Below are 18,387 nucleotides of genomic sequence, written 5' to 3'. Positions count from 1 at the left end.
ATCAGCGTCCTGCAAGGGAGGAACTACTGGCAGCCCTGAGCATGTCCTCGGTGTGACGACATGTGAGAATTGAGTGTTCGTTACCACCAATGACGGATAGGGTTATGTTTCACGTAGATAATGCTATTACATATATTTCATATATATATATATATATAGCAGCAACAGAACATAGTTAGAGTTTGGCACCCAGGCTCCGACTTCATCAATTAATCAATTTACCAGAAGATTACATTAATCTTATATAGCCTATATGTGTATGTGTGTGTATATATATAAAATAATGCAACAGCAGTCAATGGAAACCAAAATCATCAACCCATTGAGGGCTGGATTCAAATCCACACCAAAAATCAAAGTAAACAATTTAAAGGGCCCATATTGTGTAAAATACATTTTCTGGGCTATTACTATCCGTAATTACTTGAAGGGGGTCAGTAGGGACCCTCAAAGTATGAAAACAGTCACTCCGCTGACTTTTTCTCTCAGTCCATTCTAAGAAATATGATATCGGAACGTCTCGTTTCGTACTTCCTCCCCCGTATGAGTCATACGGGATCACACTTCTCCCTCAGCCCCCCCCAGCCGGTACCAGTCCAGCCTCTGAACCCACCTCCCCCGCTCCCAACCACCACCCCTCCACACCGAATGCAACACCAAGCAGACTTGTTGCTGAGCTAGCAGCTTGTTAGCTACCACAGGCTAACCACAACAAACAACACTGAAGAAACACTGCAGCGTGGAGGGATGCAAGGAAGAGAATGTGTCCGTGCACATTCCTGCTAAGAACGTTACTGTTCGAGACCAGCGGTTACGCTTTATTTCAGCTCTGTTTACCAGAGGGAGTAAATGCGCCGGTGATAGGCCTGGTCGCGTGTCACTCAAAGTGCAGTCAGCCAATCAGCAATACACATTGCAGCAGTTTTTTCGACTTTAAACCACTGATATATCATCTTAGGGGTATCAATACCTCAAATTAAATCCCAGAAAGGTGTAAAATATGGGCCCTTTAAAATCACAAGCTGATCCAACTTGCGTTTATTTCATCACAACAACTCAGAATGTGACTCAGTAGTGTGTATGGCCCCCGCCTGCCTGTATGCACTCTCAACAACGTGTGGTTTCCTTGGGGATCTCCTCCCAGACCTGGATCAGGGAATCAGTGAGCTCCTGGACAGTCTGTGGAGGTACTTGGCGACATCAGATACACGATACATAATGTCCCATAGGTGCTCAATTGGATTTAAGTCAGGAGAACGTGAGGGTATGTCAATGGCATGCCACACTCATGGAGGCTGTTTATGACGGTTTGGTCAGAAACATCCACACCTGTAGCCGGCTGAAGGTCATTTTGTAAATATGCCCCATATATATATATATATATGGAGCATATTTACAAAATGACCTTCATATATATATCTCAATAAAACCATTAGACAAGTTGTCCACTATGCTGAGGACTGAAGTAGGCCATACCCATTAGAAAGTCTGGCTATTATGTGCTATTTATTTAAATAACCTTCTAATCAGGTTTAGGTCTAAAACACTGATAAAACTTAAAACTTCTCAATTCCCATATCTTTTATTGCTGTTCATTCATACAGCAGGATACATATAACATTGTAATGGTTGTTATGTTATCAGATGACATTTCAATCTTCACACACCAGTGTCGCACTGGATGTGAAGGGAGTTACCCAAACCTAACGCAAGAGGGAGCAGCACATCCACAGGAGAGAGTTCCACTGGTTGCACAGTCTGCAAACACCACAGCTGGATTCTCTGAGAGGGTCTGTGCCACTTGTTTGGAAGTGAAATGAATCACTGTGATAAGTTCACAGTCAGATTGTCACTGATGCTGAATTTTTCTTTTTATTTACTTTGAGATTGGGTCAAAAGCATCTGAATCTAACCGTGTACGCCTGTAATATTGTAAAAACTCTCACCATTATAGAAACCAATTTTTATAAACTATTCCTCGGATCTTGAGTAGATGTCTGACTTTATCACACTCTGTTTTTCCCCTCCTTGTTATTTGGGATGTCTCCTACTGAAATGTACTGTGTGTGTGTGTGTGTGTGTGTGTGTGTGTGTGTGTGTGTGTTACTGTTAGTCATCATCACACAGTGCCATGAACACGCTGTCTCTGTCAGTCTGTGCGCGTTTGTGGAGAAGTTGTCTGATCCAGCGCAGACAAGCGGTGCGCCACTGACATCCGCCCGTTCCGAAGGAACCCCAGCAGAGGAACACGCGTAATGAAAGATTTTACAGCTGGAAATTCTTACAGGCGGATAAACTCACAGATAGATGGTAAAAAGCTGAAATGCTCCAGAACCGCGCAGAAAACGAGGACGACGCTGTGAGGGCGGATCTCCTGCGGGGCTTCACTCCATCTCTGCGCTCCGTGTGAGAGGAGACGCCGAGGGGCTGAGGGGCAGAAGGAGAACTGGAGAAGAGGGGGAAATGCTCAAAGTTTGTCCGCGTCGTGTGGAAGTGCCACCCCGCAAAGCGCCGTCCCGCAACAGCTGCAGAAAATGAGCATGAATTGAACGAAGAATGCATGTCGTTTGGGAGATATCTGTGATTCTGCAAACATATATCATCTGCACGTCATCAGGTAAGGAGACAGATCCTTTAACGTTTCTACACATGTAAGGCAAAGGAGTGAGGCCGTTACTGACGGTAAATACTTCACTGTCAGTGCCAGCTCACCTGTCAGGTACTGTGGTCTCTGTGGACACATCAGCCAGTTCACACTAGAGATTCAGATCATAGGAATTCAATTCATCCTCAAAACTCACACATCATATTCTGTGTTTTGATCAGGAGCCTTTCGTGCATGCGGACGCATACGCGCAGATCTCACTGAGGAGTTCATAAATATCACTGACTGCAGGTCAAAGAGCTCATACTGTCAGGGTGCGCAAAATGGCGAACGTGAACCCAGAAGCACGACACTGGAGCAGTTATGGGAGAAGCAAGAGTTCTGGTTTATTGGATGATCAGAGGTCAAAAACCAGGCAGACAGTCAGAGATATCAAACAAATCCGATAGGGAGCAGGCAAAAGGGAATCCAGGGTCCAAAAGGCAGGTCAGAGCAGAGATCAGGCAGAAGAGTGAAACAAGGGATAACGCTGGAAAGCTAGGAGAAAACACACTAGACGATCTGGCAGAGAACAGAGGAAATGAGCCGGTATATATACTGGGTGACTAATGACTGATGGAAAGCAGGTGAGTCTGGGGGTGGGGCAGGTAATGAGATCCGTGGGACGCGGTGATGCAGAGCAGGGGGAGTGGCTGAATTCAGAAATGACACGAGAATTAGTACATGAGAAAAATAAGATAACAGACAATGAAAATGTTATGAGCTGACTGAAGTTGTGACACATACACAGACACTTTTATCCAAAGGAACTTACAATTAGTGCATTCAACATCTATGAGGGGCCATTTAGGGGTTCAGTGTCTTGCCCAAGGACACTTCGTCATGCAGATGGGGAAGACTGAGGATTGAACCACCAACCTTCTTGTTGGAGAACTACCACTCCAACCCTCAGCCACAGCCGCCCTAATTATAACCCTAACCCTAAAACCAAGTCTTAACACTCAAACAACCCATCGAATTTGTGAGGACCAGTCAAAATGTCCTCACAATGATGATATTGAACCAAAATTGGCCATTGTAACTCTAGATAGACATGGTTAACATAGTCAACTTATAGTCTCAAAATGGTACACACACGCATGCACGCACGCGCGCGCACACACACACATAGACACACACAAAGACACACACACACACATAGACGCACACACACACACACACACACACACACACACACCCTCAATGGTTTTAGTCAGAGTGTCACGCTCCTCACTGCTTGTGCACAGCACAGGGCCAAAATTACCTAGTCAACTGCCCATTTGGCCTTCTTGACTGGCAAAACCCAAAACTTTTATAATTGTTGTGGTTGCAACAATAATACTCAGTAACTCAATAGTTGCTAAAATTCCCTCAAATAAAATCACGTTGTCATCCATGGACACTCCAAACTGACGATTTACATCAGAGAAGATGGCTCTCTTGACGTTGTGAAGCCTGGTTTGGCTATGTTGTTGTAAGAGATTTTAAGGGCGCGGTCACACACACGAATGCAAAGCGAATGACGCGGGTAAAAGTTCGCCAACGTTGTACTCCATACGAAGCCACGCTGCGGAATTGCCTCATCACAGGAAGAAATTGTTCACCTCCTTGCTCATGCTGATTGGAAGTGAGATGGGGGGTCGAAGGTTCGTCACTGATACATTCAAGTTTATATGACAGAGCCCTAATGTTGAATTCTTTTGAAGTTGTAGAAATGATTAATGACAAACTGTATAATCTGTGTGAATCCATTTAGATAAAAGTCACTACATATTGCTCAGCTTGTAAAGTTCACATGATTTCTCAGAATAAAAGTCTTTTTATACTATTATATATATATTAAGTTATCATCACATGAATCATGAACCATGAATCTGTGCTGGTTAGCTAAGGAAAAGGCTTTAGCTTCATTCAAAAAGAAAGCTGACGTTGAAGTGCAAAATGCAGCTGATAGAATTCTCCCTATTTTTTCATCATGCGCTAATAATGTTCTAAATAATATCTAAATAACATAATCAGCCATTCTCTGGGGCCCCCTCTCATCTTAGGGCCCCAAGCAATTGCTTGCTTTGCCTTCCCTGTTGCAACGCCCCTGGTAAGATGATAATTACAAGTTTCTTTCAGAGACAGCTTCAAACTCTCCTCTCATCTTGCACATACATTGAGAGAGTGATAAGGAGAAAGATAAATCTTGCCTTGAGCATAGTAGTAATAATAATAATAATAATAATAATAATAATAATAATAATGACTAATATCAAATCGTCAAACAATAATAATAATAATAACAATACTTTATTATTTTAACACTTATTAACAATAACCTATTAAGTACGTTTCTATGATATTCATTCATGTGTAGTTATGAGATATGAGTTCAATCAAATACTTGCTTTTGGATAATATAGTTAATTATTTAAATTATATATTAAATTATTAAATTCAATTTGTAAAATCTTGTTTTCTTATACTCTTTTTTTCTTTGGAACTGATCCCATACAGTAGTTACATTTCCAAAGGAGTGAGAAAGACAGGAAACAAGAAGGTATCCCTCAGTTTTATAACAGCCATGTGTATCCCCACATCTCATCTGATCCATTCCACCCACAGTCCCAACATCCCAGATAGATAATAAATGAAAATAGAAAGTAAAATGAAATAAAATAAATAATCAGTTACTATTATACATCTGTAATAAGAAGAAAATATAACAAAATACATTTTTATTAATAATAACAGTTACCAAAATGAAACAAGAGGAGAGAAAGAAAAAAGAGAGGGATATAAAAAAGAGAAAGGGTAAAAGAGTGATCTATAATTGGATACAAGTTAATTAGGTTGAGCTCAGTATCTGAACTTGAAAAAACCTTCAGTTTTCCTTTTTACTTTACATGGTTTACAGCATATCAACTCATAATCTGAATTCAAAGAGTTCATTTTTGAGTTTGAGTATTGTGTTCTGCAATCAAATAACAGATAACAATGTTAAGATCAATCATATTGCTTATTATACTAATATGCTAGAAACTACAGCCTATCTGCACTGATGTATAAACTTCTACTAGCATTGAGGGTTGTCCTTTTTTCAGGTTAGAGTAATATGACCTCAAAATGAATCTGCATGTCAAGCGTCAGCCTCGACTTCTTTACAGAATGGGAGAGATTGGACTGCCGGCAGTGATATACTTTTTAAAAGCAGGCTGTGCAAACATAGATCACAAAACCCTTCTCTCATGAGTTACCTACAGAATGACCAGTAAGAGACCATTAAATCTCACACTTATAAGAAGGCTGCAAAATGCTAATTAGTTCGCGTTTTTAATCTCATTATTTAAATGTGTTCTATTGTTTTATTCATTTTTATTCTTATGTTTAACAGTTTTTTATCAATACAATTATACAATTACACATCACAAATCTAATGGTTATACCCCTACCCACAATAAGACCCACCCACCCCCAGCCAGCCTACCCCATGCAGCAGAAGTACATACATTAAGACAGAATCTAGAATGTATATATATATATATATATATTGGAATATTGAATTATTACAATACAATTACATACAACAATGCTGCAAGACAAAGCAGAGAAAAGAAAGTTTAAAGAAATTAGAAAAAAATAAAAAAATAAAAAATAAAAAAATAATAATAAAAAGGGAGAGAGAGGGGGGTGGTTGCCATCTAATCTTTCTCTTGTAGTGGGCTTTGTATGCTCTCATAGTACGACAAGAAAGGGGTCCAGGTTCTCTCAAAGCTCTGTATGGAACCTTTCAGAGTATATCTGATTTTCTCCAGTTTCAAGAAAGACATGGTGTCTCTAATCCATCTGCTGAATGTGGGTGGTGTTTGTTCCTTCCATAAGAGTAGTATCAGACGTCTGGCAAGCAGAGAGGTGAAAGCTATGACAACATGGGCCCTGCCCTTAAGAGGACGAGCTTCATCAGTAAAGCCAAAAATGGCACATAATGGGTTTGGAGGGATGACCACACCAAACATTTTAGAGTAAGCATGAAAGATGTCTGCCCAAAATGTTCTGAGGAAAGGGCAGGACCAGAACATATGTATGTGATCAGCTGGTTGACTTTTACAGCGGGGACAAGAGGGGTCAACATCAGGGAAAATCTTGGCAAGTTTAGTCCTGGTCCAGTGAACTCTCAGGAGGATTTTAAGTTGAAATAAGCTATGTCTAGTGCATGGGGATGATGTGTGTACTAAGTTTAGCGCAGCCTCTCACTGATCCTCTCTCATTACTTCCCCTAGGTCTTCTTCCCAAAGTGTTCTAGTTTCTTGCAGTGACTGGGGGGAGATGTTGCAGATTTGCTTGTAAAGGACTGAAATTAAGCCTTTACGGTGCGGAGACAAAGTGAAAAGATTGTCAGTTGTGTTATCTGGTGGTAAATTTGGAAATGAAGCAATGTTTTTCTGCACAAAATGTCTTACCTGGAGATATCTAAAAAAAAATGATTTTGGCAGGTCAAACTTCTCAGAGAGTTGTGCGAATGATCCAAATTTGCCCTGAAAAAAGAGGCTAAGTGTGGAAGTAATGCCTTTTGCCATCCAGATTTTAAAAGCTGAGTCCAAGGTAGAGGGTGGGAAATTGTAATTATCGACAATTGGGGAGTGAATTGACATTGTAGCCAGGTTGAAATGTCTTTTAAACTGTGACCAGATTCCAACTGAGTTAAGGACAATTGGGTTGGAGAAAAATCGGGTATGTGGGGTCGGAGGGGACGGAGCGCATAAGACAGAGCGCAAGTGGACCGGGCCGCCTGTGCACTCAAGATGTATCCAGGCCTCACTGCTGTCAGGTTGATAGTCCTCCATCCAGAACAATATTTTCTGGATATTACAGGCCCAATAATAATACATAAAATTGGGCAAAGCCAAGCCAGCAAGCCCTTTGGGTCTTTCAAGCGATTGCCTTTTAATCCTGTGGGATTTACCATTCCAGATGAAGGATGCTATGCATCGGTCCAAAGTTTAAAAAAAAATGTTCCTTATCAAGATGGGAATGTTTTGGAAGAGGTAAAGAAATTTTGGTAGCACAATCATTTTAATTAGGTTAACTCGGCCGACTAAGGAGAGTGGCAGGCTGGACCATCTCACCATATCTTGTTTACACTTTTCCAAGAGCTTTATAAATTTTATAATCTTTATAAATAGCAGTGGAAAAGTGGGCGTGATTTCTACTCCAAGGTATTTAAATCCCTTCTTAACTACTTTGAATGGGAAATGTGATGGGGAAATTTGAGAAGCCGCCTGATTGAGAGGGAACATTTCACTCTTCTGGAGATTAATTTTGTAGCCAGATATTTTCCCAAACTGATTTACTGTTGACAATTGAGGGAACTGCAGTTATAGGGTTAGATGTATATAATAGCAAGTCATCTGCATAGAGGGATAACTTGTGAGTAAGTCCACCTCGCACTATGCCTGAAAACTCATCCAATTGCCTAAGGGCAATGGCTAACGACTCTATTGCAATGGCGAAGAGGAGGGGCGACAGGGGACAGCCTTGGCGGGTGCCTCTACCCAGGGAAAAATATTCAGACTGTTGACCGTTGGTAACTACTGCGGCTAAGGGTTGAGCATATAAAAGTTTTATCCAGGATATAAAAGCTTCACCAAATCCAAATTGCTTGAGCACTGAGAACAGGTAGTTCCATTCAACTCGATCGAACGCCTTTTCGGCGTCAAGTGAAATCACCATTTCAGGAACAAGGGCTGAAGGGGAATACACGATATTTAGGAGTCTTCTCAAGTTTGAGCTAGAGTGTCTATTTAAAATAAAACCTGTTTGATCTGTGGATATTATGTGTGGTAGTAACTTCTCCAGTCTAACGGCTAGGATTTTAGACAGAATTTTATAATCGCCATTCAGTAAAGAGATAGGGCGATAAGAAGAGCACTGTAGTGGGTCTTTACCTTTTTTAGGGATAAGTGTAATAGCAGTTTGTCATAGGGTTGGTGGAAGCTCTTCAGACGACAAGGATTCAGTAAACATGGCTTGAAGCAGTGGGGATAGTTCAGGTGCAAATTTTTTATAGAAGTCTGAGGTAAAGCCATCTGGCCCAGGTGTTTTATTGCATTTTAAAGATTTAATAGCTTCTAAGATTTCTGTGTTTGAGATCTCTCCCCCAAGTGGTGAATTGTGCTCCGGAGGGATAGAGGGAAATGTGAGTTTGTCAAAGAAGCTCTCAATTTTGGGGGAGTTTTCATCTTGTTCAGAGCTATATAGGTCACTGTAGTATTGTTTAAAGACATTGTTAATCCCCAAATGGTTGGTCATGATCTCACCATTTTCACCATGGACCTTAGGTATGAGGCGAGAGGAGGCGGATTGGCGGGCTTGTTGGGCTAACAGTTTGCCAGCCTTATCACCAGATTCATAAATATTATAACGGGCCCTGGTGAGTAGATAAGTGGCTTTGTCTGTGGTCAGTGTATCGTATTCTGTCTGCAAGCGCAGCCTTTCTTTATAAAGACTTGGAGAGGGGGATGAGGCATATTGTTTGTCAATATCAGCTAAGGCTTGGGAGATGGTCTCAAGTTTGGCCATTCTTGCTTTTTTTATTCTGGAGGAGTACTCAATTATCTGCCCTCTAAGGAACGCTTTAAGCACCTCCCATATGGTTGAGTGGGACACATCTGGGGTAGTGTTAGTTTCTATAAAGAAATTAATCTGGGAGGAGATGTGATTTACAAACTCTTCATCAGCCAATAGAAGTGGGTTAAGCCTCCAATGGCAAGAGGGTCTGAAGCAATTGGGCAAGCTCAGTTGAAAGGATAGAGCGCCATGGTCTGAGACAGAAATGGAGTGGTATTGGCAAGAGTCTGCATTCCCTACTAACCTGTTATCTATCAGAAAATAGTCAATACGGGTGTAGGTATGATGGGCACTGGAGAGGAAGGAGAAGCCTTTTTTATTGGGATATTTAAATCTCCAAATGTCTGAAAGACCAGATTGTGCACAAAAACCATTGATGACCTTGGCTGATTTGGTGAGAGCCTGAGGTCTAGCTGAGGATCTGTCTAGTGTGGAGTTGAGCACACAGTTAAAATCGCCTCCTATTATCAAGTTGTAATTGTTATGGGCAGGTATGGCAGAAAAGAGTTTAGTAAAAAAGTTGTGGTCATCAAAATTTGGGGCATAAACATTGACAAGAATTACAGGAAGATAGAATAACTGACCAATGACGTATCTCCCATTGGTGTCGGCAATCACCTCTTCTGCTTGAAATGCGATATCTTTGTGTATAAGGATTGCGGCCCCTCTGGCTTTGACGTTAAACTGTGAGTGGTACAGTTGTCCAACCCATCTTCTTTTAAGATAACTGACAGCATCAGTTTTTAAATGAGTTTCCTGTATAAATGCAATATCTGCCTTTAGCTGCTGGAGATAGGATACTATTTTCTGTCTTTTCACTGGGTTATTTAGTCCTTTTGCATTAAGTGAAACACACTGTATGGAACGACACTGAGTGTTAACTCTAGATGTCAATTTGTCTAGCACAGGAAATGAGGTTTGAGATCAATTGAGAGTTGTGGGAAGCCATAGTGAAGTGAGATGATGGCGAGGGGTGAGGGGAATGCACAGAGAGGAGGGAGAGGGGGGAAATAAAAATACAAATGAAAATAAAAATAAAAAGGCTGGGCTGAAAAACTTGCTTTAGCAAAAAGCACAAAGAACACGTGCTACCTATGCTTAAACTCTACACTGTACTCTGTTATTACAGAAAATATGTTTTTCATTAAAAGGGTATGTGCACAACGCAAAGTCACTAGGAATAACACCTTTTAAGAGTAGCAGGAACAGTAAGAGGAACAGTTTGCGGGTGGTGTGTGCCACCCTTTTTAGATTTTGAAAGATAAAATAGCCTAACTATGAAGATATAGTATAAAATAGTCTATTTAGCCTCTTAAAAAATGTAGTACAACATAGGAAGGGAGAAAAAGCGTTTTTCAAGCATCTGTACATAAAACGAAGTTAAACGACCAAAATGAAGTCACATTAACATAGTAGGCAACCAAACTTGGCATATAACTAGAGCATTTTCTTAACTTTTTTTAAAAAATCCAACAGGGCATTTTATGCATCACATAGCAGTCAAGGTAAAAAGAAGAATGACCATTTATAATGAAAGTTGACTAATATGAAGTCCTATGGAGTAAGCTACGGTCAGAGTTCGTATAATAAGATGCATCTGGAGTTAGCTTACTCACCCACGCTATGTTTCAGCCTGCATGGAAGTATCCCAGCCCTATTTGCCTGTACGTCTTTCCACAAACAAGACAGCTTCGTCGGGTGAGAGAAAAATATGCTTCTCCTGTCTGTCCTTGTCGGTAACCTGGAGGTTGGCAGGGAACAGCATCCTGTAGTTGAATCCAGCATTTTTAAGTTGCGACTTCACTGAGATAAATGCAGCTCTCTTCCTGGAGACTTCAGCGCTGAAATCCGGGAAAAAGTGAATTTGTGATCCGCGGAAAGAAACGGAGGTGGCCTCTCTTGCTAGCTTCAGAATGCGTTCCTTGGTCTGGAAGTGGTGAATTCGCACAATGAGGGGACGTGGTCTGGAGTCAGCTGGATTCTTCCTGACCATGGCGATCCGATGAGCCCTGTCAGCGATCGTTGAGGTAGGGAAAGCCTCCACACCAAATGTTTCTCTCAGTAATGTGTCAATGAATGAAGTGGGATGCAGTCCTTCAACTTTTTCAGGCAGTCCTATTATGCGAATATTGTTTCGCCTGGATCGGTTTTCTAGATCATCCAGTTTAGCTTTCAGCTCTTCGTTGTCTTTTGAGAGCGCTGCACAAGAGGATTCAAGTCTCTCAAGTCTTGTATGCATGTCGTTGTGCGAGGTTTCCAACTGTTGAATGGTTTCGTGGTGTTGGTTGATAATAGCTCTCTCAGCCGACAGTTGAGCAGAACGTTTTGCTATAATGCGTTCCTCCATGGACGTTAGCAATCTCTCCATATCTGGCAGGGTTAGCAGGTTGCTAGCCTCAGAGTCCGGTTGTTCCGCTAGCTTATCTGAGTCGGCTTGTTTTGTCTCTTTATCTTGTTGGTCTGCCGTTTGGCCTGTTTTTCTATTCGTCTTTTTCATACTCTCAGCTAAAGTCAGGGTTAGCACCAATAGTTGAATGGAATAAACGGATTAAAAAAGGATTTTGACCGAATGTGAACAGAGTATTCCCGGCTTGCGACCTACTTCGCCATGCGTCAAACCAGAACCCATTTTTATTCTTATGTTTGTGTTTTTCCCAATTACTCAACTATTGTTTAAAGCTATAAACTATAGGATGTATTCAAATAATATTTCGTTGAGATGTGCTCCAAAAGACTTTCTTTTACAGTTGCTGAGCGAGGGCTCAGTGCATGATGGGAGTTCCCCCAGCAGTCTAAGCTTACAGCAGCACAGCTAAGGGATGGTTCAGGGCTCACCTGAGAATCACTAGCTCTATGCTTTATCAAAGAGGAACGTTTCAAGTCTAACCTTAAATGTAGAGATGGTGTCTGCCTCCTGAACCCAGAGTGGGAGCTGGTTCCACAGGAGAGGAGCCTGGTAGCTGAAGGCTCTACCTCCTGTTCTACTCTTACAGACCCGAGGAACCATTACTTTATAGTGACCATAAATGAGCCTGTGTTTAGGGAGCAAAGTGATCTATGAGGTCTTTAGTAAGGAGAATGATTTTAATTATTATTCTGGATTTTACAGGGAGCCAATGCAGATAGGGTTATATGGGAGAAATATGATTTATTCTTGCTCCTGTCAGTACTCAACTGCAGCATTTTTAACCAACTGGAGACTTTTCACATACTCACAGGAACATCCTGATAATAAAGTATTTCAATAGTCCAGTCAACACCACGGGCCTTGTAATAAATATGAAAGATCAAAGTGGTGTTATCTTACAATTTTGAGGTGGACCAGTGCATCTGAGTACAGTGTTACTGGGTATCTCACAGAAGTGAGGTAGACCAGTGTGTGACAGTGGTGCAAAATTAGTCCTGTCATATGGATTGAAAGAGAGGAGTAGTGAGCGAATTACACTGAAATCTATCATCCTCTTTTGAACCACACTCCTTTTTTACATACTTTTCTTTATTGAGGCTCTCAACAATTATATACACTTTCCAATTCTGCAAGTATACAGAACAACCTTTCCCCTTAATCTGCTTTAACATAACACAGAGACAGCAGAAGTTACAACCTAACGAATAAACAAAAGAAAAGAAAAACAGGAGACCCAGACAAACAAACGCACAAAGATAAAGCAAAAGTATGAAAAGATATACAGACATACATACGCTCCACCACGTTGACATAGTTACATTCCATTGCTATATGCCGTAGTCAGTTCACAGAGTGAAGTCTAGTCCAGAAGCATCCACCATGTCCAAAACTGGTTGTCATATCTTGATAAATCCTTTGACATTGTCATGCAGGATAGATGTCAGTTTTTTCCACACCACACACGTGTATAATAATGTGCAAGATACTTGATCTCAGAACAGTCAAAGCAGAGGCAGCGTCAGCTTGACAAGCCCTCAGTCTGTAGCCAGTCCCCCCTCAGAGATCCCAGATTTGATCCTCAGTTCAACATTAGTGCAGAACTCCAGGACAAGCTGGCCTCCCCCTCTGCCTGATGGGCTCCATGGTTTGGCCTTCTGGGTATGAAAACAGCCTCAATTCGAAAGGTGGAAATTTGAATTTGGCAACTTGTTCACCAAACTTAGGTGTCAATGTCAATGTGAGTGTCTGAGGTGAGGGATCTAGTGGTGGATTTTTGAAAAGGTTTTCCATTTGTATTTAAGTTTAACAAACGTCAAGGACCCCAAAACTTTTCATTGTAGCAATAGCTAATATAACCCATGGAAAACCAATGAGAATATTTTCAAAAACACAGTAGTGAAAGAGATCTTTATAATAAAATAATCAAGACAAATTGCCCCTCCTCATGATGCAGGAACATTGCACAGTCCAATAAACATTAAAAAACCCATTGAAACAGGCCTGATGCAACTTGGAGTCCTTTTGTCAATCAGCCAGAAAAAACTCCAGCAGCAACTGCCGCCCTGGAATTGATGGAAAGAGTTCAGTCTTTGTACATCAGCATGTGTATGCCCAATGTATGTGAATGGTCACGTGACTTGCGCTTTCAGGCATGTGAGGACATGATCACACATATGCAGATGCAAAGTAAATATCAAAGTTCACCGAAGCTGAACCCCACAGAAAGCCACGCTGCGATTTGCCTCGGCACAGGAAGTGAAGTGAAAACATCACCGAATAAGGGCATACACCCTGTTTGTCAAGGTCACAGCAGTGAGACACCACCAAATAAGGGTTCCATCCTGTCAGGTAGACAGTATCACAGCAGTGAGACACTTGGTCAGTGGAATTTTCCATTACAAGGCATAACTTTCACCACAACGTGGATTCAGCTTCAGAACTTCATTAAGCAGAGAAGGTTGTGATCACATGCAGACATGCAGACTGGAACGCTAAACTTATCAGTCTCATTGATTGTCCTGTGGCTTGTGATTTCAGGAGCTTTGGCAGAGGCAGCGGACAACATGGAGGTAAAAGAAGCAGCCTCAGTGGTGAGAGATGAATGGCAAAGGATTGAAGATGCATATTAGCAGCACGATTATTAGAATAGTTCACTGTTTAGCTAGTGTCCCTCACCAGAAAACTATCATTGATCAGGTGCTGCTACTCTGATCTGTATTTGTCTGTAATGTATAATATTAACACAACAAACAGAAGACGATATTTTATGCTTGGGCACTGGACCGTAAACTTTTATTGACTGTGATGGCAACAATAGTTGTTAGTGTTTTTCTTTAAATATGAAAATAGATAATATGGAAATTCCCTCAAAATGCCCCCCCCAAAAAAATCCTTTGATGAAACACAGGCTGTATTATAAGACTTTACATGATATTATTTTGCAGCAGCAGTTTAATGCAATATATAAGAAATACATTGCTTATCCATTGAGGGTCAGGCTTTCACAACAACTGTATCTTAGTTGTTGTCAGCTATTCCCAAAAGGAGGTCAACTAGTCGATTGATTGCGGGAGACATATTTTAGAGATATGACGTTTGGTGGTCGGTGATAGGACATTCAGAGAATTGTCCAATTGTCGTCTGCCTTCCTTGTCCACTCTGTTGGCGCTTCTTGCCAACTTTGCTGCTGCTAGCGTGCATAGCGTTGGTATAGATGTTGTACTTTATTTCCCCATTGATGAGCTTAGTCGCGCATCTGAATTTGGTCAAACTGCTGCTTTAGCGCCCACATTGCAGTGTTTAGACAGTTTAGACAGATAGTTGATGAGTTGAGTAGTTCTATTCAAGCCTTATTTGAGGGTTGCAGGGGGGCTGGAGTCCCAAATTTAAATTCAACTTTGAAATTGAAATTAGACTAATGAACAATCTCAGTTTCCATTCAGTGTGCTGTCTAAATGAGTTGATTTTTTTCCCCACAGAAACCCATCGATCAGTCCCCCTCTCTGTGTGCTGGTGAGCAGGACTATGTTGACAGGAGGAAAAGGGTCGTTCTGGAGTCACTCAACAGCCTGGGAATCAACTGTTCTGCAGTAAGAAAGAAACTGCTCACACACTAACATCATTTCTGTCCGTCCGTGTTAGCCTGGCAAGCACCCGTCAGGAAGGTGCATGTAAGGTAGTCACTCTGCTGGTTGGTGGAGTGTCGTGTTTTTTTATCCTGAGATATGAGAAGAGCCGGTCTCGGTTTGGTTCAACAAGTATTTATTCAGAAGCAATGAAAAGGTACAGCATAGCTATGTGCACATAGCTATGGGCACTCAATACACAGCCTCGGCTTTCTAGTAGCACGGGGTAGTCAAGAGTTGCCCCGAACGGACGGCGGGTACAGTACTTATAATAGTAGGTATAACTTCATTGGTCAATAACGAGGGGGAGTCATCATGGTTCAGACCTGGGCTCTCTCTTGCTGGTGCGCAGGCGTGGTCCCCAGCCTCTTGGCACTGGAATCTGCGAATGATGAGGAGCCGCTCCCAAGTTCGCCCCTCCTCTGACAGTAGCTGGGAAAATCTTCACATTCTGACAGTGTTTGGTTTCATGTTTTACAGACAGGCCTTCAGCTGAAGCCTTGTGGGTCTTCAGTATTTTTGCAGATATGGTGTTGTTGTTCATTGGAGTGAGAAACCTTGTTCCTGCGTTATCGGCTGTATGTTCTGTGTGCGTAAGCATGCGCATTTTCTAGACAAAACAACGCCTTTCCTATCTGTCCTTCAGAACCTAGTGGCAGCTGCTTGAATTCTTTCTAAGGGTAGGTCACAGTTTCTTATGAAAACAGTGCATTCATGTATGTGTGATGTTTGAATAAAGCTAATGGAGTTTAGGCTGTAATATAGTAAGTTAGGTATGAGAACAAGTTAAAGTACAGTGTATTGTATGCCACAGATGTACAGTCTCCACAACAGGCATTATCAGACAGGTGCGAGACTAAACTGCAATGTGACGCACACACACACACACACTAACCAACTTCAAGATTAAAACCAGCCAGCAACAGCTACTAAAAGTCACTATGTGAAGGCCACACATTCTCCACATATTCAGCCCAAACTGCCCCTGCCCCCACCCCTGTCTAACATACTGCATTTGTTTAGAGTTCAGTTTCATTGCCATCTTCACAGACACACACACAAAGAAAAACATAGATTTTAGTCTTAACAGGAGTAAAGGAGTTAGGAGGAAGTTTATGCTTCTTACTTGTTCCGCTTTGTACCTGTTGTTGCGTTTTGCTGTTTGTCATGCTTGAGTGAGTTGTACCTTTGTGCATTGTCTCTTACTTTATGCCCTCACGCCACGTCAAATATCATTTCGCCTTTTTTTTTTACGTAACACACACATGTCCTCCATGACTTTGTATGATCACTATTTTTAGGTCTTACAGTAACTTTTGAGCAGACTTTAGACACTCACAGGAACAGAGTACTGCTGAAGCTGTATGGTTGTAAGGTAATTAATACAGTGGTAAGTTATAAAACTCATCACATTAATCTTATACCCTTATTAAAAATGCATTCAAAGAGGCGCTGCTTGTTTACAGTGATCCGTTGTGAATTCATAGTCCACTCCCTGCTCTGCACCACACAGACAGAGTTAAGCTGCTTTCAGACATGCACTGAACTCCAGATATCCTGTGGACATTCTCCAGAGGGTCTGTGTGAATGCAAATGTCAGAGTGAGAGCCTCCATGCTTTCTGTGGACTTTCTCCACCTTGCCCCCTAATCTAAAGTCTGCAGAAAGTTCAAAGGAGCCGATGTAAGAACACAGCAGGATTCACTGTGAGTGAATGATTTTATAGATTTTGTTCTAACACCCGACAGAAAACAAGTACACACCAGCGAAAATGTCAAGGGAGTTTTTGGGCGATATGAGCCGACACCGGTGTCGTTGTGTTGTAAACATGAAAACGTTACATCCTATCTCTGCCTGCTGCACCTACCCTCACCTGAACTCTCTGCAGATTTCCGTGCAGTTGCGAACATGTTTGAGCAGAGAAACTCCTGCTGGGTTGTTCAGCCTGTTCTGCTTTAGAGAGCAACAGAAGAACATAGTTGAAAATTCAGCAGCTGTAAAGACACATTATTCAACAGCCTTGCACGGCCACAATCTTCTCTCAGGATTTGTTTACATACCTCAGTCGGACTGACTTAGCTTTTTAGCCTATTAGGCTCCAGGTTATTTGTTATTTCTGATAATGCCATTATACAACATGTATCATAGTGTGTAGAGTATATACAGTGTATATAGATATATATCTATATCTATATCTAGACATATCGAGTACAGCGCTGGAAACATGTTTGAGGTAATGTAAAGAGTGTGCATGTGTGCATGTGTGCGTGTGTGCGTGTGTGTGTGTGTGTGTGTGTGCCTATACACATCAGCCAGGGGCATTGTTTTAAACCATGGGCTTACCTAATAACCATATTAGCAATATATGGCTCATAATGAGAACTCACCAATAAGCTTCACCTTGCTCTGCACCTGCATACACAGTATATATCAAAACTGAGTACACACAATATCCCCAAAAAAATTCTGATTCCAAATGATATCACCTTACACAAATTGTATGTTTAAATAAGTTAAGTTAAATTTAAATGTTAAAAAGTTGACACTTTAGTCTACACGCTCAATGAATCCTGGGCTAGGCTGGGCCAGCAAACGATCCGCCCATTGGAGCCTTTGTTTCTTGCTGATGAAAGGCCGTATGTGAAGGAGCCTTCAAAATGGGACAGCCTAGTTGCGCCACTTTGACGCAATCGTTCAATTGTAGCCTCCAAAGGATGCAGCCCCTGAATTGAGATACAGCTACTGTCAGTCGCTTCACAGTAAGACAGGAAATAATAAGTCCAAATACTATAACATTCCAAAAGGTCCAAACAGAAGATTTCTCAAAATAAACCAAAAGTCCTCAACTGACATTAAAAGTCCACAACAAGCTCCAAGCTCCAAAACAAGTCCAAACCACTCTCGGGGGCAGAATAATGACATTATGACAAAGTGGTACCTGTGATTTATGAATTAAATGATAACAGAGTTATAACAATTGCTAACCAGTAATTTGTTGCACACTCAACAAGTTCAAGGCTGGAAAACCGTGTGAAACACTGCTGTTCGCTCCTGCGCTCTCCTCAGACTCTGACTCTGGCCAGAGACTATGCTGCGGAG

At 41.5% G+C, this 18,387-nt stretch overlaps 1 protein-coding gene across 3 annotated transcripts in view; it reads left to right on the top strand.

The window, feature by feature from the left end:
* The first annotated feature begins 14,064 nt into the window (after positions 1-14,064).
* LOC117766916 (cytosolic phospholipase A2 zeta-like) overlaps positions 14,065-18,387 on the top strand; it is a 62,841-nt gene continuing 58,518 nt past the window's right edge. Inside the window, exons 1-3 of one of the 3 annotated variants that reach the window (XM_034594361.1) lie at positions 14,065-14,121; positions 14,202-14,254; positions 15,143-15,253. In XM_034594361.1, the coding sequence (XP_034450252.1) occupies positions 14,228-14,254; positions 15,143-15,253 (138 nt within the window). In that variant the 5' untranslated portion in view covers positions 14,065-14,121; positions 14,202-14,227. Of the gene's footprint in view, positions 14,122-14,168; positions 14,255-15,142; positions 15,254-18,387 lie in introns of those variants that run through there. The other 2 variants (XM_034594364.1, XM_034594362.1) reach the window with 2 other exon arrangements.

The sequence above is a fragment of the Hippoglossus hippoglossus genome, chromosome 8, assembly GCF_009819705.1.
Source record: "Hippoglossus hippoglossus isolate fHipHip1 chromosome 8, fHipHip1.pri, whole genome shotgun sequence".
Taxonomy (NCBI): Eukaryota; Metazoa; Chordata; class Actinopteri; order Pleuronectiformes; family Pleuronectidae; genus Hippoglossus; species Hippoglossus hippoglossus.
The sequence above is the reverse complement of the archived record's forward strand: the minus strand, read 5'-3'. Positions and strand labels throughout refer to the sequence as shown.